The 27,965-nt window shown below is 38.5% G+C and overlaps 1 protein-coding gene across 5 annotated transcripts in view; it reads left to right on the forward strand.

The window, feature by feature from the left end:
- The first annotated feature begins 4,198 nt into the window (after nt 1-4,198).
- Nucleotides 4,199-27,965, forward strand: part of PHF14 (PHD finger protein 14) — a 162,161-nt gene continuing 138,394 nt past the window's right edge. For 3 of the 5 annotated variants that reach the window (XM_030970176.1, XM_030970184.1, XM_030970193.1), the window contains exons 1-4: nt 4,199-4,326; nt 4,819-4,929; nt 16,845-17,491; nt 21,699-21,843. In XM_030970176.1, the coding sequence (XP_030826036.1) occupies nt 4,326; nt 4,819-4,929; nt 16,845-17,491; nt 21,699-21,843 (904 nt within the window). In that variant the 5' untranslated portion in view covers nt 4,199-4,325. Of the gene's footprint in view, nt 4,327-4,659; nt 4,930-16,844; nt 17,492-21,698; nt 21,844-27,965 lie in introns of those variants that run through there. The other 2 variants (XM_030970167.1, XM_030970158.1) reach the window with 2 other exon arrangements.

A 27,965-nucleotide genomic window follows, 5' to 3' on the forward strand; every position in this document is an offset into this window, starting at 1 on the left:
TGGCAGATAAGTTTAAAACAGTCTTACTTTTGAGTTTATCCCCTACTTGAGAAAATACTGCACCTTTTCCTTTGAAAATTCAACGTCATTTAACTAAGAAGAGTTTATTTGAGTGTGACTGTATATTCTGCTGACTTGCTATTGTGTAAGTCCTTCTAAAATGCTCTTTATTGAGCCACAACAAAGATTCCTTTTTCCTTAAGGCAAAAGTACATGCAGAAGATATTGTTTTCTCTCCTTCTCCAGCAGTTGAACAGCAGCACTGAAATGGAGATTCAGATACCTACTCTTGCAACAGGCTGCATACTGAAGGCTCAGCCTGAAGACAACCACTGGAATGCTGAGATAATTCAAAGACTTGATGTATTGGACATGACCTGAAATGCTGAAATATTCCTAGGCATTTTTTTTAGGTATTATGTTAGTGATGGAGCTCCCATGACATTTTCATACTATTTCAGCTCTTTACAATTTTCCACTAAAAATTATCTTTTGAGATGAATTTTTGTATGTGCATGAGAGTAGTACTTGAAGGTGCTAAACTGGCAACACTTAAAATCTATTTAATGGATATATATAGCAATGTCGGTACAGTACCCAGCTCCCAGCAGTGTGCCAGTAATACCACATTTCTTCTACCAAAAAGGCAACTGAACATTTCAAAATCCATGGTTTTCTGCTGAGACTGGCAAAGGCCTTGCAGAAATAAGAAGATCAGACATTCTGAATGTTTCTTTCATTTGGATCATGAATTCTCCCTCCTTTTTCCCTTACTTGAAATAATCTGACTCTACTAGCATCTACAAAGGGGGAATTACCTTTTAATAGTTGTTTTAATAGCCAGAAACTTTCAAAGAATGATGAACAAAATATAAACTGGTAGTTCTACTTAATTTCTGTACTGTATGTTTATTTACTTCTAATTACTACATTGGGATGATTTGTTGGTAAGCCCTATCTTTGCAGTGCCCAGAAGGTTAGAGAGACAGTGAATAAATTTTAGGCACTTCACAGTTCTTTTCATTTTATTGATGTGGGTTTTTTTCTGTTGAGGAATGAGGGCAAGTATGCAAGCCGACTACAGAAGATAACAAAGAGTGTGTGCATGTTATTTTCAGAAATGAAAGTGTGAATATGCTTTTGGACAGGGAAAAAAGGAGAGGGAAAAAAATATTTGGGACAAGAAAAAGTAAGACAGAAGGGCAAAGAGGTCTTGAGTCATGGGACAGAGTACAAAAGGGAAAAGGAGGAAGGAGCAGTTGAGGAATGTGAGGTGCTAATGAGGAGCAGAGGCAGGCAGCCATTAATTAACTTCTGTTTGATCACCTATTCCTGCCAGAACTATATCCGTAGAGACTGGAATAATCCTAGCATTGCAGCCTATCCCAGAGGGCTGAACTAAAAGTCCATACATCTGCTTTGACATTCTTATTTAAAGGATTCATAAATTCTTCTGTTGTTCTACAGGGTGCTCCTCTCCCATTCTCTGTGCTGAATGCTCTCATTCGTTGAAGCTGTCTGCACTGCTCAGCCTGAGCTTCCCTCAGGGCCAAATTTGGAGGCAGTTCTTTTTACTGTTCCTTCCTGTTATATGTGATTTGGGCTGTCCTGCCAATCTCTGTGTATGGGACTAAAGCAGGGGTTTGTCCATTGGCAGGGAGGAGGTTCAGCAGAACGTGCTGCTGCACAGTACGTTCCATTACCATGGATCTGAAGAGTCTCAAAAAAGGATCTGAGCCCTGCCACTTGTCTTTTAAGACTGAAATGGTGTGTGAAGGGAAATAGTAGGATAGGGATTGCCAGTCAAAAAGGAAAAAAAAATACCCAAGGAGTGAAAAGCTGACATACACAACTCCTTATTGAACAGGGAAGCTGGTCAGAGTTTGGAAAAAAATACTAGAGTTCATGGGCCAATAGCATATTTGGGTAGGGCTGGCAAAACCAGATTCAGGAAAAGAATTCACTTTGCAGCCACTCCTCCTATGTAGCCAAAGAATTGATGGAGGAAACAGGAGCAGTGTGAACACCTCACCTATGGATGTGGTAATATGCTACAAAACCACCAAGAAATTCAAGCACAGAATTACAACAGAATTCACACTTACCTTTGGAATTTTCTGTCCTTTCAAAATACTCAAAATCAGAAACAGAAAATTATTATTGAAAGTATTTCAGCTGCATAATTATGTCATATACTAACCAGCCATCTCTGTGCTATATTTAAAACTTATATGCCACCAACAAAGTACCCATCTTTGCAATGCCAAGAGGAGTTTTGGCTCTGGTACATGAAGCACTATGTTAAATGTAGCCCAGGCTCTGGCCACAGAACATATACTTGCCAAAATTTATGTCCCTTCCACTCTTCACCATGATAGGGAAGGTGTGTGCTAATGTCTTTACAAACAATTCCATGGATGAAGGTATAGGTGTTAACATCTTTGAAATGGGTCTTAATGTCTCTACTAACTTCAAGCACAGTTTTGTTACAAAGCCCATCCAGCTTGGCTCCTGGAATAAGTGGGAGTTTCTGAATTTTGGGCAGCAGATTTGTTACAGAGCCCAGTTTGACTCCTGAAACAGAGAAGTGGGTCTGCACAAACCTGAACTTCTGAACTTCGGGGTAAAATGACAGGTTCAAGGGGGAAATATGTGGTAGGCAGTTGTACCTCCCTAGTACCTCAGCGAAATGGGGAAAGGAACAGGGCAACACACAGCTGGGAGTTAAGGATAAAAGGAGGCTGCGCCCTCTGAAACCCCAAGAGAGAAAATCCTATGGGCTTGTGTGCTCCAGTGGACTCTCTCCCTTTATTTGAATGAAGTTACAGGACTCCTGTGTCTCCTTTATGGACACTGGCTTTTCATAGCGTGATTTTCCGTACAACCACAGAACGAGTTTGGCCCTACATTCATCCATCATTAAACATGTTATAGATGAGTAATGAGGCAGTCGGCTCTCACAATTAAGGGGTGAACATTAGATGATGTTAAGAGAAGTTTTGTAGATGTACAGTTACGTTAGTGTAATATGTCTTTGCCCCTTGCATTGTTATCACGGGATGGCTTTGGTGGCATCTGGGGAGGGTTGGCTTGCTACTATAGTAATAAATGACCTCCAGTCAAGATGTAAGAAAGTGATTTCCCCACTAGACGGCAAGGAAGGAGTTGACTGACAAGACTTTAGGAGGGCTAGAGGTATAAAAGGCGAAACATCCATTTTGAAGAGCATGCGGCTGAGAGTCACAGGAGCTCCCAGCATTGTAATTTTTCTTCATTTAGTCTTTTTGTTGTATTTTTGTTAAGGCTTAAAAAACCTTTAAAATTTTAAAAAGTGAGCAGTCGTTTCTCACAGACACACATTTTCCAATTTTAAAGCCCTTACAATCCTGTTGGAAGCTTTCCTGTTTAGTACTATTCTCAATCCTCAAGCTCTTAAAGTACCTGTGAGCCAGAGCATCAATTCCTTTAAAACTTTTGTGCAGGTGGCTCATTTTGGTTGTGTGGTGGGGAGAGGCAAAGGGAACTCTGGAAAGTGCTATCAGGGGCCAGGGACAGCCCTGGCAACCAAGGCAAAGCTGGGACTCTTGCAAAGCTAATGGCCCAGCATTGCTGTCTTTGCTGTCCACCTCTCACGGTTTTGTGCTTTTGAGCTCCCATACTCATGTGATGTGGTCAAACAATTTGTATTGTCACGGAATCACAGAGTGGCTTGGGGTGGTAGGCACATTGAAGGTCACCTAGTTACAACTGTGGGCTAGGACACCTTCAAATACACCAGGTTGCTCAGTGCCCCATCCAACCTGGCCTGGAACATCTCTTCCCAATTTTGGTTTGTTTTTTTTTTTTTTTAATGCAATGGATTGCTGTTCTTCAAAAGTTCAGGAATGAGCTTGACAATGCAACAGAGCCCATGAGAAACTCAGCTCCTCGAGCAGGGGATAAATGAGAACAGCTGTTGTAACGCTTTCTCGTTTCCACACGGGGTAATGGAACAGTGCCTGGGTGGTTTTTAGAGCTGTTTTTTACAGGCAGTATCCTGAGAATGAGCAGTTCCGCGCTGAGCGTGTGGAATCAGCGCCGGTCACGGCGGCCCCGCCGCCGCCTCTCCGCCAGGCCGGGCAGGGCCCCTGGCAGCGCCGCTCCCCAGCTTCCCCTCACCGTGCGCACGCGCCCGGGCGGCGCCTGCGCGGCGGGGCGGGCGGCGGGGCGGGCGCGGGTCTGCATCCGGGTCGCCGCCGTGCCCATTGTCTGGGGAAGGGGCCCGGGGCTCGGCGGCGCTGCACCCGAGGGCCCCTGCCCGCCCGCCGCCCACTCGCGCAGGCTTTAGTAAGTGATCCGCAGCGGTTCTGCCGGCCGCGCCCCGCGGGGGTGCCGCCGTGCCCGCGGAGCGCCCCCGCCCCCGAGGGAGCGGGCGCATCGCTGTCCCTTGGGCGTCCCACGGTCCCGGCTGCGCGTCCCCTGCGTCTGGTGCCCGGCGGATCCCGCCGATGCTCGTCCTTGGGGGATGCCGGCTGCTCCGGGGGCGTGTGGTGGCCCCAGCGCCCGCGCAGCGCTCCCGGGGCCGCGGGCAGCCCGCCGTGCGCGGTGCCGGGCGGTGCGGAGCGCCTGCGGGGAGCACCAGCGCTCCGCCGGCAGCGCGGACCCTGCCCGGCCTCACCTGTGGCAGCGGCTGTCCCCGGACCCTGTGCGCTGCATCTGCCGGCTGCTCTCGGGACTGCCCCTGCCTGTCACGCCCGTGCTGCCTTTAATTTAAATGCCCTTAGCGACGCTGAGTGCTCTTTATGCCAGCCAGTAACAACACTGTTTTTTTCCCTGCAGTGGACCGCAGTTCGAAGAGGAGACAGGTGAAGCCTTTGGCAGCTTCGCTGCTGGAAGCTTTAGATTATGATAGCTCTGATGACAGTGATTTTAAAGTTGGAGATGCTTCAGGTAAATATGCTTTCTCATCTCCTCTCTTCAGAATTATCTCATTTTTGGTTTATGGTGTTCATTTAATATCATATAGGAGGCAGAATGCTTGTAGTGAGTCTGCTGGGACTTGGAGCCCCTTTAAGGGAGTGACTTGATTGGATAACTGGGAATCAATACTTCAGTTGTGATTATTTTTTTACAACAGAAACCTCATGATTGTGAAGCAAGTTTTGGTAGAAACATTTGAGTAGCTTTTGTGCAAACTGCCTTAACTGTATTTGCTGCTTTTGAGTTCTTCAGTGTAGGGATAGTTTTTGGAATAGTCACTGTATTTAATATTGAAATAAGAATCTAAAGCCATTTTGTTTTGAACAAGTCTGGATAATAGTTTGTTTTGGACTTACAAACTTGACTTTTTCTCAAGGTTAATTCTACTCGGTGAGTAAGAACCTAAAGCAAAAAGATAATCTGTTCTGGGTTTTATTGTTTTTTACAATAGACAAACTTAGAGTGTCCATTCAGGTAGAAATATGCAGAAAAGTGTACATGTTTCATACTAGAAGGAAGTCCTTACCACAGAGAGTTGTTGCTTTGCTGTCTTTTCTATATGTGCAGATTCCTATATCTGCAGTGAACATTCACAGAAACTGAAAATAGACAAGATGGCCAAAATAAAATTAGTAAACTCAAGTATATTGAAAGAAAGGGGAAGAAGGGATAGGACCATGTTGGTCAATAAACTGCACATTAGATGTTCTGTGGTGTATGCTGAGGGAAATTAAGAAGAAGATGCAGGATGTGTAAGATGTGAGGGAAGCATTATGACAGCTTATCAAATAACTTGGCTTTGTTATTTCTGCACTGGGGATGCTGGTGTATCTTTTGTGTGAATGTATAGTGCAAAAATATTCCCATTTAAAAGCTTATTCTTTAGCATTTGGCAAGTTCGTCTGCATTGATGAACTTAAAAATTCTTAATAATAATTCACCCAATGTCAGGTTTAAAGTATGCCCTAGTGCTCCTTGTTTGTTTTGGTTTGGGTGGTTGGTTTTGTTCTTCTCAGCACCTCTTCCCCTAGACTTAGACATATTTCCCTTGGTTGTTCTGGTAGAGCAGGCTGCAGTGGCTTAAGAGGGTAAAACTGATGTCATCTTACAATTTCATTGTCAGACTTTTGGGGGCTTCTTTTGTCTACTCTTTTAATTCTGTTCTGAGGCTTGTTGATCCTTTCTTTTGAATAAGGATATAATTTACCATGAAAGAAAATGGTTTATAAGTACTAAAGAAAATCTCTGTGCTTTGAAACAATAATGTAGGCAGGATTTAAGGGAAGACGAGGATTGGAAAGGGAGTATGGGTGATGAACACATGATACAGAGCAGTATATTAGTTGGTCAAAAGACAGTAATTTATTAAAAGTAATGAATACAGCTTTCTGGCTCAACATTTTTTGAGTGTAGAAGATTCATTTGTAATTGCTGTCCTTTTTGACTTTCAGGACATTGTATATATACTAGAGGGGGCTGGTCAGTATCTACCCCTGAGTGTATTTCAAAATCAATTTCACTTTGAGGAAGTTGAATGGATTTTCCTTTAAATATGCAACACTGAATTGAAACAAGCATATGAGGAAAAAACCAAGTTCTGCTAAAAATGTTTTTTTTCTAATTGCTGTTTTGTGTTGCTATATCTCATGAAGTGTTGTTTTAGCATTTCCAAACTTCTATCTGTCATTTGTAGGAGAAATTAATGTTCTGTTTAATAACACTTTGAAACAGCAAGAGAATTTGACATCTTACACTTTATATGGAGATTATCAGTGTGGAAAAAGAAATTTGTGAGGGCTTGGAGAAGTTGGGGGATAGAAAATTGCTACAAATAAGAGTTTCTTAGGTGTAATACAAGTTTAAATGAATAGTTGCAGGAAATCAGAATCAGAACATCTGTACTGGTTTAAAATGAAGCTGGTATAACATACTTTTAAATTTGATTGCACTTAGTCCATTTCAATTTGGCTGGAGGAAATGATTAAATAGAGGGATTTTCTTACACACACACATACATATATACACACACACACATATACATATATAGGACTCTCCATGAGCAGGCTGTTGCAAATCAGTATTTAGAATTTGCTTGAATTCAAAATGACATTGTATAGTTTGCTTACAAAAGGAAGTAAGTGTGTCAGAAGTAAGAACCAGTCTGCATTGAGTATGAGCATAAATTATACTATGGTAATTCCACAGGTCCATGGCATATCTTTATGTTTATTTCATTCACAAATGCACGTATAGGTGTTTAAAATAACAAAAAAAAATTGAAAATTAGGTTAAAGGATTATTTAAATATGGATTTAAAAGAATTCTGAAGTTGTTTTCTCCCTGATGACTGTGTTGTGTCCTCATGTGTGAGCTTTAGGATCTCCAGTGATATGTACTATATGTACTATATACTATGCAAATATATGGGGACTGAATACAGTAGACCTCAACTTTTACACACCTTCATTGTTCTCCCAGATTTCTGGGAATAAGCAATGCAGTAAGGATTTGAGAAGTTGGTATTAAATGCTTTTGGGAAGCAGCTGGCATTTCTGATTTTTTGTTTTCAGAGTCCTGGCACCTTGGTACATTTTTTCATTATAAAAAATATTTCAAATCACCTAACCTGTATTTCCACCAAAAATTCCACTGGCAACATGGACTTTTAGTTTCAGTGTAATTTATTTCTTTTCTTTTGGGTTTAGCTCATACCAGCAATCAGTTGACCTTTTCTGCTTAAAAGATCTCAACATTCTGACATCTCTTTAGAGAAATTGATTTTAGAACTGTTGCATTCTTGTAAATTTACTTAATGTAAATAGTTTTCAAGCCTCCTGGATTTTCATTATGTTCATAGTGAACAAAGTAATTTTTAATGGCTTCTCTGTTTCCATTAGGGATGCCATTTTCTAAAGTACTGTATTCTTTTCGTTTCTGTAAACATCTTGAAAAAATTGTTCCATGAGAGAAACTGTCATATGTAATCTTAATGTGGGATCAATCAAAAGTACTGTCCCTTTGGAGTCAGAGTGTACAAACATGTGACTTGAAATGATGGTGCTGAAATATACTCAACCTAAAGCTTTTAATAGTATCTTTTACAATACATGTCAGTTATTTGAAGTTTTTCTTGTAAGTAAACTAAAGCATGCTTTGGGGAGTCCTTTTTTAATTTTTTTTTCTGCATTGGAAGCAGCTGGAGATACACCAATGTCAGAAATCAGAGTACTGGTTTAGAGTAATTCCCAGCAGGATTCCAAAGCAAGAATTTACTACTTTTCTTCTCTCTCATCGGTGAATTCAGTCAGTTTTGTCAGTGCGTATACTGAAATTGAAATCATACAGAGGAATGTAGTGGTCCCTGAGCAGCAATCGTGTGAATTTAAGGACTGGTTGCTATTTCAGTGTAGCTGAGAAGAAAATAACTGAATGTTGCCTGTGAAGAACTCAATCCTGTCACTACTTGTGCTACTAGTCTTGTTGACTCAAATTTTTTTTTTTTTGGTGTTGAGTGTGAAGCCTGACATGCATATATATATTATGTACTTAATGTACTTTTCTTGCAGTTGAAGTCAGTGGAAGATCTGTTTTTAAAACAAGAAATGATCTACATAAATGCATATATTATCTATTTTAAAAACCCTGTGTCTTGATCTAGAAATAAAAAGTTGCAAATATCATTATCTTTATGTAACTTTTTTCCTTTTAGCACAATGGAGATTACACTTTTGCTTTCCTATACAGAATATTGTAATATAAAGAAGTGATTGTGAAGGATCAAAATACTGTAGTGTTTAACAGTACTGAAATCTTGATGAAGAAACAAATATATTTGGTTTTTTAGACTAAACTAAAATGTTAGGCAAGAGTAAAGTTGCAAGATGTTTCAGTAGACAGTGAAGGTAAAAGAAAATATTGTCTAGTTAATCGTTATTAAATGATGATGTATTTCCATATTAATGTGTAGTTCCTGAGACTGGAATTCACAAGAGTTTTTTCTAATTGAGAAAATGGAAAATATCAGCAGTATGTTGTTTTGGAGTATCTTCATCCCAGGTAAAACTTTTGTCTGTACCGATGTCTGCCACTCTTAAGTAAAACTTATGAGTCATTGACAAGATTTTCAGCTTCCATTTTCATTGCAAACACTGGGATTTCTGTTATTCCAGGTGCTTGCTGACAAGCAATTGGTAGGGCACCCAATTTCATCAGTGTTCTAACCTTGTAAATGAGGCACTTCCTAATGACTTATGTCAAAATTGGCAATCTTTAGTTTTGAGTGGTTTTCAGTACATCTACTGAAATGCCATATGACATAATTATTGCTACTGTAAAAGTGAGAAAGCTGCTTACTAAATGACTTTCCTTTGTTCCCTTTCCATCATTTTTTCTATAAAACTAAATACTTGTTTTCTGAGATGTGTAATTGTGGATCAGTGGTCAGTTTCATCTCCTGCTCTGCCCAGTCTCCATCTGCAGTTAATACATATTAGATACTTCTTTTCAAAACATGATTTGAGAAGAAAGTTTCTCTCTGTAGGGCTGTAGCATCTTAATCTATATTGGTTTGGTTTTGTGTGTTTTTAATCATGTTATTTTGGACAGTTCAATTTTTTTAACTGCCAGCACCACTGATGTTGAATTGCTGGTAGTCTACCAGTGTTTAATCATCATATGCAGCAAAATAGCATAGAAAGCCAGGGCCGTATATCTAACTGGTGTGTTAGATTCTCTTTCTTGGAATTATGTTGCAAGTGAGGTATTAAGCTTTTAGTTCTTGCTTATAGTTTTATTGATTGTAGCATAATGGACCTCTGTGTCTAATAGTCAGATGTAGTCACAATTTTACCAGTTACACAACTCTGCCTTTGGTAATTTAAAAATTCTTAATTTCCATACATGACCTAGGTTTTTCTGCCTCTCTTTTTACATCCAGTTATTAATATTATAGCCTTCTAGTTAGTTTAAGCATTTCCTTAAGGTGTTATAGAGTCTTTATTTGTGATATCTAGATCAGATATGTGGGAAGTACAGCTGCTTTTGCATGTTTGGTATGGCACCTGTGCCAAGGATATTTTGTGGTACTGAAGCTGGTTTTCTGTAAGGAAATTTATGGCCAGAGGCTGTTGACAAACACTTCCAGTAGTGCTTTCCACATTTCCCATCCATCAGGATGCACCTGGGTGGGGGAATTGTACGTGGTGCTTGACGTGGTGTTTTAGCAGAGATCACTAGGTAATTTCACATATCTTGTCAAAGGGTAGTTGTTTGCCTTGTGATGGGGTTTTCCCCCAGGGAGGGTAAAGTTCCAATAGATAAGATGGTGTGGTGGTGTGACATTAACCTCATCTGCATCCTGGTTTTTGTCACTGCTCTCAAAAAGAGGGTATAAGGCCACTGTAGGCTATTTGTCACATGATAGCTTGATTATTATTGAATAATATTATTTAGCAGTGATAACTTGGTAGTTGCTTTCTGTGTTGCATGATCAACTTTTCAATGTTCCAGGACCCTTGATTATATTTGTTGTAGATAGCTTTGAGCACTTCAGAAAGGCTCAACCACATAGGATTTGGTGCCAATAAAGGAACTTTCTAAAATGATTCCAAATGCTTCTTGTCTATTATTTGGAATTTGTTAAACTTTGTTAGTGGAAGAGCCAAGTCCAAAATTGAGTCCATGATTGCCTTTAACCAGCTTATCCTTTAGAGTTCACTTAAAACGATCAATAAAGCTGTTTTTCAAAGAGCTGCTTATTAAGCTAAATACTGCATTGAAGAACCAAACTGTCTCCTGTGAGTGGTTGGCCAGGTACTTTTGGAGTGCAGCTCTTGCTCTCTGTATGCATTAATTTTCTTAGAATGTTGAAAAAATACCTGGAAATTGTGGGGTGTCGTATTTAAAATTGTAAAATGGTCCTGCAAAAAACCCTGGGAGGATTTTTTTTTGTTGACTCATGTAATGATTTCGGTAGGTTTACCCTGAAGTCTTGTGCCTCATACATGTTATATACAAGACTCGACAGCTGAGTGGAGTGTTTCTTTATTACACTTTTCTTTTTGTTTGTTGATTCTGTAGCGTAATGTTCGGTTCTTTTCAGAATTATCCTCTTTAGATTTGAGTGCCACCTGCTGTTGTGCTTAGTACAGCCAAAGATACAAGGTATAGAGGAATAAATGATGTCTTTCTCCCAACTGTTATCTCTCCTATTTGTCCTCAGTGGAACTCTGTATTCTTCACTATTTGATGGTGTATCTAGCCCCATCTTTCACTTAGAGCAGCTTTACTTCTCTCCTATAGGGAATGACATGATATGGTTGCCAATTTGAAAGAGCCATTCTTTAAGCATTTCTTTCAAGGAGAAAATTGTATACTGCAGCCTCTTCCTCAGTAAAAGTGCAGCTGACAGAAGAAGACCTGTAAAAATTGCTGTTATCACAGAATAGCTCTTTCTAGAAAAGCACATATCACAGTGGATGCATTCAGATCAAGGAGAGATATCTCTTACTATGGATATCTCTGGTGTGTATATGAATGTATAAAGGAGAGTAGAAAGCAAAATGTGCAGGCAGAAGGCAAGAGAAATTGAAGGAGGGAAGCGAGTGAAAATAGTGCTTATTTGCTCTCTGCTTTAAGTTATTTCATTGTGTATTGTTGATGTACATGAATCAATGTTAGTAAATTAGAGTGCTGTTAGAGGTCAAACTATACCAAGCTATTCCCTCCAAAACAAAATGAAAGCTTAAATTGGCAAGAAGTCTAAGACTATTTAGAAATGCATCAGCACAGTTAAAGCATCAAAACAAATGTCTGTCATAGATTTACAGTGGGGAAATAATGAAAGCTAAGTTAAATATTTCAATTAATTTTAACGTGACAAAATTTTGTATTACCTTATTTACAGTAAGACAAATAGTGCACATAAGCCCTTGGCACCTGTGAAATGAGATACAAAATACATTTTGCTTTGAGCATACAATCTGTGATATGTCTAGTATGAGACTATAGCTTTAGGAGTTACTTGTAAAATGTTTATGGGAACTGGTGAGTATCCTAGAATTTTAGACTTGTGTACTCTGGAAGAGACTTTTTGAGGTAGAGTCCAGCTATTATCCTAGCACTGCCAAGCCCACAACTAAATCATGTCCCTAAGTGCCACATCTACACATCTTTTAAATATTTCCAGTGTGGTGACTCAGCCATTTCCCTGAGGAGCAGCCTTTTCTGTGAAGTTTTTCCTAATAAGCAACCTAATCCACCGCTGTTGCAACTTGAAGCTGTTTCATCTTGTTTCATCACTTGTTACATGGGAGGAGAGACTGACCCTCCCCTTGCTAAGCCTTCTGTTCAGGTGGTTGTAGAGAGTGATAAGGTCTTTCAAAAAGCCTCCTTTTAGCCAGACTTCTGCTCCAGACCTTTCACCAGCTCCACTGTCCTTCTCTGGACACACTCCAGCATGTCAGTGTCTTGAATTGAGAAGCTCAGAACTGGACACACAACTGGATTTGAGGTGTGGCCTCACCGGTCTGAGTAAAAGGGGACAGCAGCTGCCCTGGTCCAACTGGCTTCAGTATTGCTGGTACAGACTAGGATGCCACTGGCCTTCTTGGGCATGTGCTGGGTCTTGTTCAGCCAAATGTCAACCAACACCCCCCACGCTTTTCCACTGAGCAGCTTTCCAGCCCCTCTGCCCCAGTCTGTTGTGCTGTATCATCTTGATGGCATTCAAGATGATCTGCTTCCATGGTCAGGCTGGCAGGACTGACTGGAGTTCCCTGGATACTCCTTCTTGCAGATGGGTATCACATTTTTTTTTAACTTCTAATCATGTGGAGTCTCCCTGGTTAGCCAGGATTGCTGGTATATGACTGAATGTTGCTCATTTGGGCCCACAGATGTGTGTGCATCTGAGAGATGTAGCAGATCACTGACTATTTCCCCTTGGGTTGTGTGCTTCATTGTGCTCCCTGTGTCTGTCTTCTAGTTTAGGGGGATGGATATGCAGAGAACAATGGGTCTTGCTGTTAAAGAATGAGGCAAAGAAGACATTAAGTATCTCAGCCTTCTCCTGATCCTTTGGCACTGTTTCCTTTTTCATTCAGTAAAGGGCAGAGATTGTCTTTAGCCTTCATTTTGTTGATTATGTATTTATTATCTTTTATGGCAGTAGTCAGATTAAGTTCTAATTGGTCTTTGGCCCTTCTAATTTTTCCCCTGAAAAAAAAAAAATTCTCTCTCATATCATCCCTGTAGTCTTGAGTTGCCTGCCCCTTCTTCCAAAAGAGCCAAATTCTCCGTGTTCTTCTGAGTTCCAGTCAAAGCTTTCAACTCTCTGTTCAGGCAGATCAGTCTTCCATACTGCTGGCATAGGGATGGCTTGCTCCTGTGCTTTTAAGATTTTCTTGAAGAATGTCCAGCCTTCCTGGACTGCCTCCCAAGAGACTCTGCTGACCAAGCCTCTCAACAGGGCATCATCTCTCTGAAAGTCCAGGATAGAAGTTCTGCTGACCCCCTTCCTTGCTTCTCTGAGAACTGAAAATTATCATTTCAAGTTTGCTCTGCCCAGAACACCCTCCAGTCATCACATCACCCACAAGGCCTTCTCTGATCACAAGTAACAGGTCCTGTGGGGAGTCTTTGCTAGTAGGCTCCTTCATTGTCTGTGTCAGGCAGTTACCTTCCACATGCTCCAGGAACATTCTGGACCAGTTCCTCTCTGCTGTATTGTGTTTTCAGCAAACATCTGGTAACTTTAAGTCCACTGTGAGAATGAGGGCTAGTGGTTGTGAAACTATGGACTGCTTATAGACTATTTTGCTTTCCTCGTCATCCTGGTTGGGTGGTATTTAACAGACTCCCACCAGTATTGCCTTGTTGGACTTTCCTGAGTCTTACCCTTAAACAGCCACATTGTCCTTACACCCTAGACAATCAAAACACTCCCTAACATATGGGGCTACCCCACCACCTCTCCTTCCGTGGCTGTTCCTTCTGAAGGGTTTATAGCCATCCAGTGCAGCACTCTGGCTGTCCGTGTTATCTCGTGTCTACATGCGGGACAACTATGTCATAGTTTTACTGCTGCTCAGTGGCTTTCTGCTCCTCCTGTTTGTTGCCTGTGCTGAGTATGTTGGTGTAGAGGCACTTCAGCTGGGCTATTGATCTCTCCAGCTTTTTGGGGGAACAAGCCCTAAGTCTTACCATGACCATTTTAAGTCACGTCTATGTTTTCTAACACATAATAACCCTTAAGTCTTTACTGCTGAAGGGATCTCCCATTCCCTACCTCCACTGAGGTGACAGTCCGTGCTAGACCTTTCTAGCATGTTGTTCCCCAAACACTGGTGTGCTGTCCTCAGGCATATCTCTAGGGAACTTGGGTTTATTCCTTTCCCCCTTCAAATCTAATGTAGTCTTTCTGTGAGCCCTGATAACTTATGCAAGGATCCTTTTCCCCCTCTTTGTATCTGGTGTGCCTTGTCTGTTGCCAGCAGGCCTGGTATCCTATAAACTAACCCATGATCAAAAACCCATTAAAGATGATCTGAGCCAACCCCCTGCCTTGGTTAGAAACTTATTTCACTGACCAGATTGTTTAAATCCCCATCCCACCTGACCTTGAATATTTTCAGTGATAGGGCACTGTTCCAGTGTCTCACCATGCTCATTGAAAAGTTTCTTGTGTCCAATCTAAACCCTACCCTCTTTCAGTTTAAAACTGGTTCCCCTTTTCCTGTCACCACAGGCCTTAGTAAAAAATCTCTCTCATAAGCTCTGTTCTCCCTGGAGCCTTCTCTTCTCCAAGCTGAACCACCCCAACTCTTTGAGCCTGTCTTCTTGGAGTGTTGCAGCCTTCTCACCATTTTTGTGGTCTTTCTGTGGAGGTACTCTCTCTTAATGAGGAAAGGCTGAGAGAGCTAGGCCTGTTCATCCTGAAGAAGAGATGACTGAGAGGGGACCTCATCCATGTCTATCAGTGTCTGAAAGGAGGGTGTTGAGGGTTGACCAGGCTCTTTTCAGTGCCAAGAAATAGGACAAGAGGCAATGGGCAGAAACTGATCCATAGGAAGTTCCACTTGAATCTGAAGGAAAACTTCTTTAGTGTGCAGGTGGCTGAGCACTGGGCAGATTGTCCAGGGATGTGCAGTCTTCCTCACTGGAGATACTCAAGAACTGTCTGGATGCAATCCTGGGCAGTGTGCTCTGGGATGACCCACTGTGGTCCCTTCCAGCCTTACTCATCCTCTGATTTCCTAGCCAAACAAATTATTGTGACTTGAAAACAATTATTTTGGATTGCCTGTTAGTTAATACTGGTTTTATTTCTTGTGCATGCCTGATTCATGTTCTACTCGTTCAAAACTTCAGTTAATTATCTTGTACTTTGATTACTACAATTAAGGCTAATAGGTGTGGAGAAATGACTGAGTTATGTTTTTCTGAAAGATGTGAAAAAAACTTGTGGTTTTTCTGGACCTCTAAAGGTTAGAACATATGTTGGAAACTTCTGGTTTTTATTAGGTTGTAAGGGGATGGATTGTTTTGTTGTCCTAATCAGTAATAGTAGCACTTAGGGCTTTTTTTTTGTCAGTAGTTATATAATCTCCTCACTGAACACTTCCACATGCAGGTATATGCAGAAGAAGGCAAAACTGACCATTATATTGAAGTAACAACTGGCTAATCATTGGCAATGTTCTTTGAGGTGGAAAAAAATGCCATAGGAAATGACACACTGTGCACACCTACCTCAGTGTCTATTTGGATTTATACAGAGCTGAGTGTACAGAGAAATTCTCTGTGTAAGGTGATACTGAGTGGTGGAGATTTTTGGCTTGTAACTAAAGAAGTCAAGTTTTTTTTTTTTTTTGAATTTGCGAGCATCGACAAGATGTGTTCCATCTTTGCATCTGCATGACAGCGGATCAAGAACTTGGTGCTGGCTTTGAGCAAACTGAAAACTGTAGCCACTGCCTAATTGATCTCTGCATTGGATCAGGAAACTATATTTTCTTTTTAAAATTAAAAAAAAATATTTTCTGAGTTTTCCTTCATTAAAACAATACTATGAAAGAAAAGCAGTAGATTCATATAAGATTAGGGATAGCAAGGTGGATGCTGTTTATGAAGTTTAGCAAGTTCACATGTAATTTTTCAATATCTTTTGCATATTCTTTGTAGTAAAAATGTCTCTTTTTTATATAAAAACCTTTCTTTTTTCTTTTTTGTTGCTCATGTTGGCATGTGTTAATGAAATAGTGAGTACATGCAGAATAGTACCGTATGAGTAGTGTAAAGTTAATGCATTGTAGTGCAGCTGCAATGCTGAGGGAGGCATAGTTTATGTGGGATTAATAAGTGAACTAACCTTAAAAATTAAAAGAGCCCTCAAACCCAGAAAAACAAAGATGTATTAAAAAAGAAAGTGTGGGATTATCCATATTATTATTAGAACTAGCTATGTAAACTTTCATTTTGTAATTTCAAACCTCTTCTATTGGAGAGCTATTTTATTTTGAAGATGTAGAAAACACCTCCAGAAATTAAAAACTGGAATGCTCTTTCTTTAAGATGTGACTTCACATGGAAATTACTGTGCTACTGCTTTTTGTTAATATGAGCTACAGTTCAAAGGAACATACAATGCTCATTTAATAAGTTCTACCATCTTTTTTTTTGGCATCTTAAAGTGCACACATGTTTAACAGATTCTCAACATAGCACTCGAAATAGCAATATTTGGACATCAGCTGAAAAAATAGGTGGAATACCTTATGAGGGAGGAACATGCATCATTCTTTTGTTTAACAACTTGCTTCAAGAGATTTTATTTTTGGGGGTTCATTTGTGTCGGAACTTTTTTTAAATTTTCATATGCTCAACAGATTCTGAAGGAAGTGGTCATGGGAGTGAAGATGCATCTAAGGACAGTGGTGAAGGTTCCTGTACTGGATCAGAAGAAAATATCTTGGAGGAGGAACCGGCAGAAGAGAAAGTAGAAGAACAGCAGCTGAAAGCCTCCACTGAAGAAGTACCAACAACAGACAAAGAGGTAATTAAAACTGAAAAGAAAGACCAGGAAGATGAAGAAGAAAAGCCAAAAAAGAAGAAAGAGAAGGAGAAAGCAGCTGAACCTGATGCTGTGGCTGATGAGCAAACAAATGAACCAAAAAAATGGAATTTGCGCAGGAACCGACCCCTGCTGGATTTTGTATCGATGGAAGAGCTGAATGATATGGATGACTATGACAGCGAAGATGACAATGACTGGCGGCCTACTGCTGAGAAAAGAAAAGGAAAGAACGCGCTGAAAAAAGAGGGGAGTGATGGAGATAACGAAGATGATGAAGATGACGGGAGTGGAAGTGATGAGGATGACAATGATGAGGAAGCTAATGAGGAAGATAATAGCAGCACGGCTAGCGATGGAGGATCCAAGAAGAAGAAGAGTAAAGTTCTTAACAGGAATAATGCAGATGATGAGGAATTGACAAATGATAGCCTGGCTCTTTCACAAAGCAAGAGTAATGAGGTAGTGCAACCAACTTTCTATAATATATCTGTTGACAAATGGAAACTACTCCCCAGTAGCTATTCTGTTAATATTAAAAGTTAAACTGATTAGCTGGGCTTGTGTTCACACAATAATAAGTGAATAAGTGAAGCAGGAAAGATTATGCTAAATAGGCACAGCATATTAAATAACCTTGCTTGGACCATTTGACCAATCTAATGCCACTAAAGTCGATAGTAGGACTTCTCTTGGCTTTACAGAGATTGGATTAGTACTAAAACAAATAGGAGGTCCAGTATGCAAACCAACCTATGTAAGCAAGTATTCTAGTTCTGTTTTAGTATAAATGTTGTATACGAAAGCTAAAAGCATCCGTGACATAATCATAAAATAGATGAGTGAGGCATTATTCTTTGCGACAAACATCAAAGTCTGAACAAAGTTCACTTATGGAAGAATGCACACTAGGTTTAAAATCAAATAGAATAATTATGATAATTTATCTTGGATTTGCTTATAATAGTCACAAATGAACTAATTTCTTACCATACTAAACGCATTTGGGTACTAGGAATATTATGTTAAATATTTTCTGATTGCAGAATGTGAATATTATATATATGTTTAATAAAGTAACCTTTTTTTCCCTATGCACAATTACAGTTGCCTTGAAGATTGTGCCTGTGGAAAAATTAGGATACCAGGTTGTCATTGTGGCTGACTTCATGTTCTGCAATAGCAAAATTCTGAACAAAATAAAAAGATCTGCTATAAAATCTATATTCAGTTTATGGGATATAATCACAATGTCAACATAACATTTGAGAAATGATAGTGATATGATATTATTAAAAGTTCTGCTGTTCCCTTTAAACTTTGTTTTAATATGTAAAATGACAGGGGACTAAACAGTATTTGGATTTGGTCCATTTTCGATAATTTGATAGGTATTATATTTATATTTATATATTATTGCAAGTGAGCTGTACTGTTTTAGCTACTAGTAATAATTGGGATTGAAAAAAAAGCATGATTTGTTTGATTTTTTTTCCTTTTTAAACTTTTTGTATAGGCATCTTCTTTCCTTATCAGGCTCTGTGATTCTCTTATTATTACCTATATTTTCTTGGTTCAGGAGCTGAAAGTACTCTACCAATACTAATGATCAGAACTTGTAACAGAGAGGGGCAGTTTTCTTTCAGAGTTGCTTCCCATATCAAAATGGAGATGTGCAGCTGCATTCCTAGTGATATATTCTTCAGTTGAATTCCCATTGGCTTGGAAAAAGGGACCTGTTTCAGAAACCCAGAGATGTCTCTGATGTATCTTCTTTGAAGCTTCTTAGTATGCATGGATATCATATTCTGTTCATGCCTTAGATTTAGAACAGTGATCAGAACATAAAATCAAAATTGCAAATTTGAAGTTCAGATTATAATTTTGTAACCGATAATTTATCCTTTTTGCATGTACAGTGCTGTACTGTGTATGACTAGGTCTTTATCAAGAAGTTTTGCAGAAGTATCTGTAGACTGAATTATAGACTGGAAGGTTCAGGTTTCTGGTACTCAATATACTGTATTGTAACAGTATACCCTCCACTGCTACAATATTTTAAATTAGTAAAAACAGAAAAAAGAATAAAAAAAGTATTGTCTAACAGATGCATCTATCAAAGTCTCATCCCACTGCAGAAACTGAGTTCTTAGAAAACTGGGTTCTTCGATGGTCAAATCCATAATAAATTTAGGAAAGAATGTCCAGGTAATTCGTTCCGAACATATTGTAGTGTCCTTTATATGCATTCTTCCTTTCTTTCCTTCGCTTATTTTTGGAGGATGGAAACCAGGGAGGGTGTTGGGGAGGGGTTGTTCAGTTCTTGTTTTCCTGATGTTTTTATTTGTTTACATATTGCAAAAGTATTTTGAGGTCTGCATATGCATTCTTTTAACATGCTGTGATTAAATACTACACACTTTTCTATTGTATTATGCACAGAATACAAAGTTAGCTTTCTTTCCTGAGGTTAAGCATCATTAGTACGTAAATGGTGCTTTTCTGTTTTTATAATTATGACCACTTTATAGGACTATTCTGTTCTCAGTGAGGTGGTGGTTTTATTTTCAATTTTCCCCTTTAAAGTTAAAAGTCTATGGGCATATAGGTTGAAATGCTCACTTTCTTCATTAATACCACAGAAATGGGAGTTACATAGTGATCCAGCTGAAATAATTTCTCCCAGTTCAGTAGGGAACAGGACTTGCTCAGAAGTCACAGCAGTTACTGTTATATGTAAAAGTTGCCGTGTTTTGGATGAGTCTCTCAGGTGCTTACATAGACTAAAAGCAGAGGAGAGCAGCACACTTGCCAGTCACTCCCTCTCTGTGCCTGCATAAAAAAATAAGTTGCTCATCTGCTTTGTTTGACCTGGTAGCTGTTTTCCCATGAGGTGAACCTTAATAGTTGGGGATCCTAACATTAGAACAAAAATTTGATGCCCTTTCATCATTGCTTGTTTGTTTAGGTTTTTTGGTCCATGTTTTTTGGCCCATGTTCTCACTGCCTATACAGCTGGTGTTATTTCAGTGTTTTTACAATGCATTGCTGTTTCTTAATTTAAAGTAATACTTTGGGGTTTGTTTTGGTTTTGTTTTTTTTTTTTAATTACCAGACCTTGGGCTTCTGTAACAGTAGAGATTATCAGTGTCTCTTAAACTTCTGTCAGTGAAGCCAAATGACAGTTTAAATCAAAGGTACTGTCAGAAAAAGCTGATCTGAGTTGTGATATGCATCAGAGAAATCTGTGCCGTAGCACAATTAATCTGCCAAAGTTAGGGAGCATCCACTCCCATTTTCCCATCTGTAATGTGAATGTAAGCTAAGCATGGGTATTTTGGGTAATGATGGGCTACAGTAATGTCCAGATTTATTTCTTTCCTCAAAATGCTTTGTTCTAAAAGCAGGATGTGGGAAGAGATGCTCTATAAGTCTGAGCTCCATATCAGGGAATCCTCTATTTTTCACAATTAGTTGCCTTCTGTAAGCAATGTGACTCTATGAATGTTCTTTTCTACTTATACATGAGCTCCTGTTCCCTTAGGCATAGTGTTGGTGCTGTATTTTATAAATGGTGAGTTGGAAACAGAAAAAAATGTTAGAGAGGGCATCTTTCACCCTGATTTTTTTTTTGATGCCACAGCAGTTTTGGAATATTTTCACACATTTGGAATGGTGCCATTAGACTCTCAGCCTCTGCTTTGAAACTATTGCTTTTTCTTTGTACCACAGTGTTTATTTTTCACTATTGTGCTTATTTTCATACTTCCTTATATGTCTTCATATTAACAATAAAGGTAGCTCAAGCTCAAGTATAAAAATAAATGACTATGTATAGAGGCCATGAAACTGCAGAGGAGACCGTGGCCCTGTCTCACAATGGTAATAGTAAGAAGACAATGTTCATTAAGAAAACTAATTTTACATGTAACTTTGGTTTATGAAGCATTTCTCTGTGTTTTCTTAGAAAAGTTCCCCATGAAAACCCACAATCAATTTAAGACCTGTTGTTCATATTGTAGGTTGCCAGAACAGGGCAAATCCTCACTCCTGTATATAATCAGAAGAACATATAGTTTTAATAAATTATATGGTTTTGCACAGATATGCATAAATTTGCATTAGAACAAAACCATACGGAGTTAATTTGTTGTACTTAAAGTGAGTAAAAACTTGGGAGGCTTGTATTAACTGTGTATTCTTGGATTTTTCAGAGCCATGTGATTTTTTAAATTTTAAGAAGATGAAGCAACTTTTCTGAATGTTGGAACATTTGAAAGTCACCTTTGGCCTTTTTTTAAAATTTGATTTTAAATGGCTTCTTAGAAATTCCATTTTGTAGACTATAAATGGTTCAAAGACATATGTTTCTGTCTTGAGGATTCTGTCTTTATGATTCTGTATTGAGGTTTCTGTCTTGACTCTCCTCTGACCTCTCGATCTTAACAGGTCTATAGGTTGTATTGACATCCATGCATCTCAGCTCTTGTATTCATGGAGGAAGTGTTTGGGCATTTTGACAACAAAGAAGCTTCTAGCCTTTTGAAAATAATGTTCCATGGTTTTTTGATTGTGTTTCAAAAATTGAGCAAATAACAGATCTTCTGCTTGCTTTAAATAAAATTGCAATTCCTGGCTTAACCCATGTGTCTCCATTTTTCAATATCAGGACTCATTGATCCTTGAGAAGTCTCAAAATTGGAGTTCCCAGAAAATGGACCATATTTTGATTTGTTGCGTTTGTCTTGGAGATAACAGTGAAGATGCTGATGAAATAATCCAGTGTGACAACTGTGGAATAACAGTGCATGAAGGTAATACAACCATTCATTCTTGTTGCAGAAGGAAAGCATATGCTTTGCTTTTAATAAAATTTTGACTTACTTTCTTCAAACAACACCTTTCAATGCTGGGGGGGTATTTTTTTGTAATACTGCCTTGATATTTTTTAGTGGGGTAACACCCATCTTCTACTTGGCAATGCAAATATAAGAACCTGCGGTATGGGACATAGTCTACAGATACTGACACAATGAATGACAGTGTGCAAATATTGGAGCTATACACTGTATTTTCACTTTAGGATATTCTATTAATACATTTTGTCTTACCTATTTCAGTATATGAATTTGATAGCATAATTACAAAAGATAGTGAGAATAGGAGGCCTTCTTAATGGAAAGGTTATTTCACCTATATTTTTGCTATACTAAAACGGCAGAGAGGAGGGGAAGAAGAAGGGTATTCTCCATGGCGTGCATTTATAAGTGAAAACAGCTAGTCTTCATCTTCCTCATAATTTTCACTGACATTTTAAAACAGGAGAATTTTGAAGTTAGAACATACTCAAGGTGGTGTTTTGCTAATTCCTTCAAAATCTGGACCATGTGTGTGTAATAAATGTAGGTAATCTGGTTTTACAGAAATACTCTAGAATAATAATTTAGATGAATGTATGAAATTTTAACAGCTTTACGTGGAAGGTCAGACTGTATTGTGTGTTGTTGCTCTTTCTCTTGAGATTGGAAGGTAGGGGAGATACTAACACAGAGAGGCATGCCTTTTTTGTTAAAAAGCAAAACCTTTTTTCTCCATTAATCAGGTTGGGGCTTTTTTCCTCATATCCTGTATATTTCAGGCCTTCACCCCTTTTTTTAAGTTTTCCCGGGAAAATGAGATTAAACTACTTCAATTATTGAAATAAAAAGAAAATAGGCTTTTATTTTTCTGGAGCATACAAGGCATTTATTTAATGTGACTCTCTTAATTTAATTTTTTATTAGAATGTCTTTCTAGGTAGGAAGTGGTTTTATAAATCCCATACTCACACTTCACTTTTCTCATACAAGATAGAAAACTGTTTCAGAACAGTAGTTGTCATGCATTGGGATTTAGTTTGGTTCTTTGCTTGGCGTCACTTAGGAAAGCGAGGATGGAATTTCTGTCCTGTCGTTCACATGCCCTACACTGTGTGTCCGTGTGTGCTTCTAGCTCTTGAACCTGTTGTGGTCTTTTGAAGAGCTAATCCATACTGTCAGTGTTACTTAGAGAGCAGTTGACACCTAATTTATGATGAGCTGGATCACACTCCAAGTGCCTTTGAGGGCATTAGTCAGGTCTTACTGCCTTCTAGAAGTGTTAGGCTCCTAAATTTATGTGTCGTGCAGAATTCCTTCTTCTGTATCCATGAAGTTTTTTGGAAAGTAATGCATAGAATATATTTGATTTGAGATACAGTAACTGTCTAAAAGTTAGTTTTATAGAATCTTGATAGATCTTATTTTTCCCCTAGCACAGTCTAATATTAACTCACAAGGAACAAAAAAAGGATCTTTTGCTGGTAGTTATAAATGCATGCTTGAGAATTCCCCGAACATTACATCCAGTCAATACATCCAAACTTTAAAGCTGTGGAGCTCCCTGAAAATTTTTCCATAAGATTTATTTATTGATTGTAATGATTACTAAAGTAAAGAATCATTGTGATAGAAAAATGATCTTTTGCCACTTTAGGATGAAATGTTGGCAAACTTTTTTTTTTATTCAAGAGGAGTATTTTAAAAATCTCCAAAAGATCACATCCTCATTTTACTTAGTTTACTAAACTTCTGTCCCTACAAAAGTAAGGTTATAGCTGGCTTTTCTCTAGAGGAAAGTAGTTCCATAGTTCACAAGTTGCTTGAATTTAAGTATTTCAAAATCTAGTTAAAAGTAATTACTGCTATTCTTTTTACACTGTTCCAGGCAAAGATTCCCTGTAGTCCCACTACAAAGAGTGCAATGTGTGCATTTCTTTTGTTGTCATTGCAACAAAGTAAAATAGATTAATTAAAAATATTTAATTTTAGTTTGTTCTGATAAGTTCTACAGTGTGTACCAGGTAATTGCCTATACATGTTGGTTAATTTTTCACATTTGTGGTCAAATGTTTAGTTAGGTCTTTGCAATTAATTTTAATAATAAATACTTGAAAGTGTATATGAAGTAGTTGTGAAGTTCTGTTTGAATAGGTGAAGTCTTAGAGAAAAATAAGCAAGCTGTGTATGTGAAAGTAATTGATGACTGTGATATAAATGTAAATTTCCACAGCAATAATTTGAAGCTGAACAATTTGGAGTTTTACTTGATACTTTATGTGTGTGTTTCATTGCTACGTATGCATGAATATAGTTTCAATAGAAATGGACAGTTATTTTGCTGTGTTTTTCTGTACTTGAATATTTTATAAGTAAGGGCAAGTGTTATTTTAAATCTGAGCATTTTTCAGTAATATTTTTGAATACTTGCTTGCAGCATATAAAAATATTGCTGTTGTGTTTAAACCCCTCTCAACCACCAAGCCCAACACAGCCACTTGCTCATTTCCCTGCTGTCAGGACCAGAAGAGAATGTGAAGGGTAAAAGCTGGAAAATTTGTGAGTTGAGTTAAAGACAGTTTAATAGAGAAAGCAAAAACCATGCACACAAGCAAAGCAAAACAAGGACTTAATTCGCTGCATCCCATGGGCAGGCAGGTGTTCAGCCATCTCCAGGAGAGCAGGGCTCTATCACATGTAATGATTACTTGAGAAGACGAACTCCATCACCCTAAACCACCCCCCTTTCCTCCTTTTTCCCTTCACTTTGTATACTGAGCATGATGTCATGTGGTCTGGAATATTGCTGTGGTCACTTGGGGTCACCTGTCTTGGCTGTGTTTCCTCCCAGCCTGTCATGCACACCCAACTTCTTTGCTGGTGTGGCAGTAGGGGAAATAGAAGAGGCAATGTGCACATCTTGCTCAGCAATAACAAAAACATCTCTGTATTATCATCACTGTGTTCAGCACAAATCCAAAACATAGCCACATGTTTGCTGCTGTAAAGAAGATTAATTCCACTCCAGCCAAAAGCAGAATAGGTATTTAAAAAATTGGAACCTTTGAAGCTTTAATTTGATCCAGTGATCTTATGTATACACATATGTTCAGTGACTTGGAAATTTCTGCACTCCTGCCCAGTGGTCACTGACTGACTATTTACTTCTGAATGCACGAGTAATACATGAAGACAGCCTATCATTAAGAAGTTGGAGTCCAAGCTAAAATGCAATGCAACAAGTACTCTTTGGTCCTGTTTGCCTAATCATTCAATTCTGCTGATTTCCAAAATAAATTGAAAAGTAGTTGAAAGGGTAATTACTATGTAATCATATAAACATGGCTTGCAACTTTGAGAATTTTTTTTTTTTATGTTAATAGAAGCAAGGTTTACTCTTAATAGCGTTGGCTTTGATCTGTACTTTGGAAATATATACCCAGATCACAGACATAGACTGTATTTATAGTCCTTTGTATTCTCATATGCAACTGCTTGGTAGTTTGAAAAATAAGTTCCAGTAATGAGCGAGTGTGTTTTGTAAACACATTGAAATCCAAGAATTTGGTTTTATTTTTTCCTTTAGTAGATATTTTGCTGTGGCTGCAGGTATCATGCTGTGTCCAGAAATTTGTTAAAATATTCGAGCTTTTGAATTTTTCAGAGCACAGTATTGAAGGAAGAGTCTCCTATTTATGAGTTGGATAGAAATCAATGTAGTGATCTTTACCTGTACGTAGGAAGAGAAATATGCCCATTTCCTGCAATCTGATTTATTCCAAAATGCCCAAAGCAAGCTGGTGGAATACCACAGGGGTTTTCTTCATAGTTTTTATGTGCAATTTCAAGTGGTATTATGAATAAGCCGTTTTCTCTTCTTCCCTATAGCGTGGTAAATAATAATGTGCACTCCTTTCACACCCTACTGGTGTCCCACCCAGGGTCCCACATAGTGGTGATATTGACAATTTGTTGTTCTTCTCCTGAAGACCTTATTTTCTCCTTCTCCTTGTTGACTACTTTCTTCGCTGGGAGGGGGTCCTACATCCTTGACTTATGCCTTGGTGCTCTGTTCAAGTGGAAGTTTAGTCTGCAGAACCTTTCTGGTGACTGAGAGAGGTTTTTCTATGACAGCCACCTCAGTTTTAATCTGAAGTTATTCATTAGCTGAGAAAATACTCCTCTGAGTCAAACCTACTTCTTCTGGACACCAGGGCTCCCTCCTGGGTATTTGATGCTACCACCTTTTCCTTTTGAGGGCCTGCTGCAGCAGCTGCCTGTTGAGTTGTGACTTGTGTTCCTGTTGGATTGCTTGCTTGCATTAATGAGCTGTTACATAAGGTCTTCCATGGAAAAAGAGGGATGATAACTCATCTGGGAACAATTGTGTCAGAGCTCAGGTGGAGGAGACAACATGGCCAAGAGTTAGAGGGGAGTTTTCATTCAGACCTAAAGTCATGGGCCTTTAATAAATACTTTTACTTGACTTGCTGAGGAGTTCTGAGTTGAGAAATTCAGTTTACTTTCTAATACAGCTGTTTACTCTGTGAGGTTCATATCACTTGCATGACCTCCATCACTTGTCCAAAAGCTGTCTTTGCACTGCAGACATGTGTCCAAAAATCAGTGGTTAGTGGAGTAAATAACTGGTTTGAATTGTAACTGCCTTTAAAACTGCGTAAGTAGCATATGTCTAATGCTAATTTCATACCCACTCTTACACAATGCATTCGTCTGTTAGTTTGAAAAGCCTGTAATTAATTAATAAGTCCATCAATTAAAAATGTGTTATCATTTCACATATAAGGCTATCCCTTTCACATCCTCCCTCTCTCCCTCCGACAGATGAGAAAAAAAAATCTTTCTTACTGAATTTGTATAGTTGCTTTTCAGAATTTTTACTTCTGTATGAAGATAATTGTCATTTCTTTTTATAAAAGTCTTCTTTAGACACCAATCTGTCATTTTGGATACATGCATTTGTGCTAAGATCTTGTAATAACAGGACACCTCCAACTGTGTTGTCAGTTTTTTTGACATATTGATTGCAGTGTGTCTGAAGATGTCTGGCACACATCGTAGCATGTGCCACAAGTGTAGGTAGCATGCTTGCTGGTTGTTGTCCTTGGGTTAGTTGCTATGAGTTAAATGAGAAAAGTTCTACATTTTTTGAGCAGTTTCTTTTCCATCTCCTATCTTTGTTTCTTGCTGTACTTTGATGTGTATGTCAGAGAGTAAAAATTCTCATGCTAAAAGTGACTGTAGTTGACATATGCTCTACAGTGTAGCAAAACATTTTTGCATTTTAATTTTTCCCCTTACTGTGGTCTGCTGCTGTCTGGTATAAAAATCCATTTTTCAAAATCACATACTTTAGTACTCTCCATTTACTAAATAAAAATATTGTTCTGAATTTATGATGCATGAAATTATTAATGTATTTATTTTATACTGTTGGTCCAATTAAAAATTGAATTAAATATATTTTGAATGCTGTGATCTCACAACATTTAATTCTGCAAGCATAGGGTTTACCATATAGTTTGTGTTTCAGAGTATATATAAATGTAGTTGGTGCATGCAGATATTCTATTTGGCAAAAAATTACCTTCCCAGAGAAACAGAGTACCAGCTGCAGCCACAAAAAGAACTAGGTCTCTGTTTCTGTTTCTCTCAGCGGTATAAATTTCAGAACAATTGTTTTAATGGTATTATTTTAAATTGTGTGCAATTTCTTTTTATTGACAATCACATGAAAATATAAGCTATTGGCAGAGTAAAATGACATCAAAATCAGGGAATAAAAAGGTCTGTTTTCTGTATCTCATGGCATACATTCAACAGACAACTTGGCTGTAATTGTAATATATAGATGCCATTAATGGAACAGTAAGTGGTGTGAAAATTTTACCTTCTTGAATTTCGTGTGTTTAAATTCATAGGTTAGTATTACACTAAACTGGATTTATTGTTTAGTGTTAATGGTGTTCAAAGAGGTGTCAGAAATGGATTTCTGATACAGAAATCTAAGAGTATACAAGCATGAGGATTTAATGACTTAAGTTCAAAAGGAGCTCTTA

Source organism: Camarhynchus parvulus, chromosome 2 (genome assembly GCF_901933205.1).
Source record: "Camarhynchus parvulus chromosome 2, STF_HiC, whole genome shotgun sequence".
Lineage (NCBI taxonomy): Eukaryota > Metazoa > Chordata > Aves > Passeriformes > Thraupidae > Camarhynchus > Camarhynchus parvulus.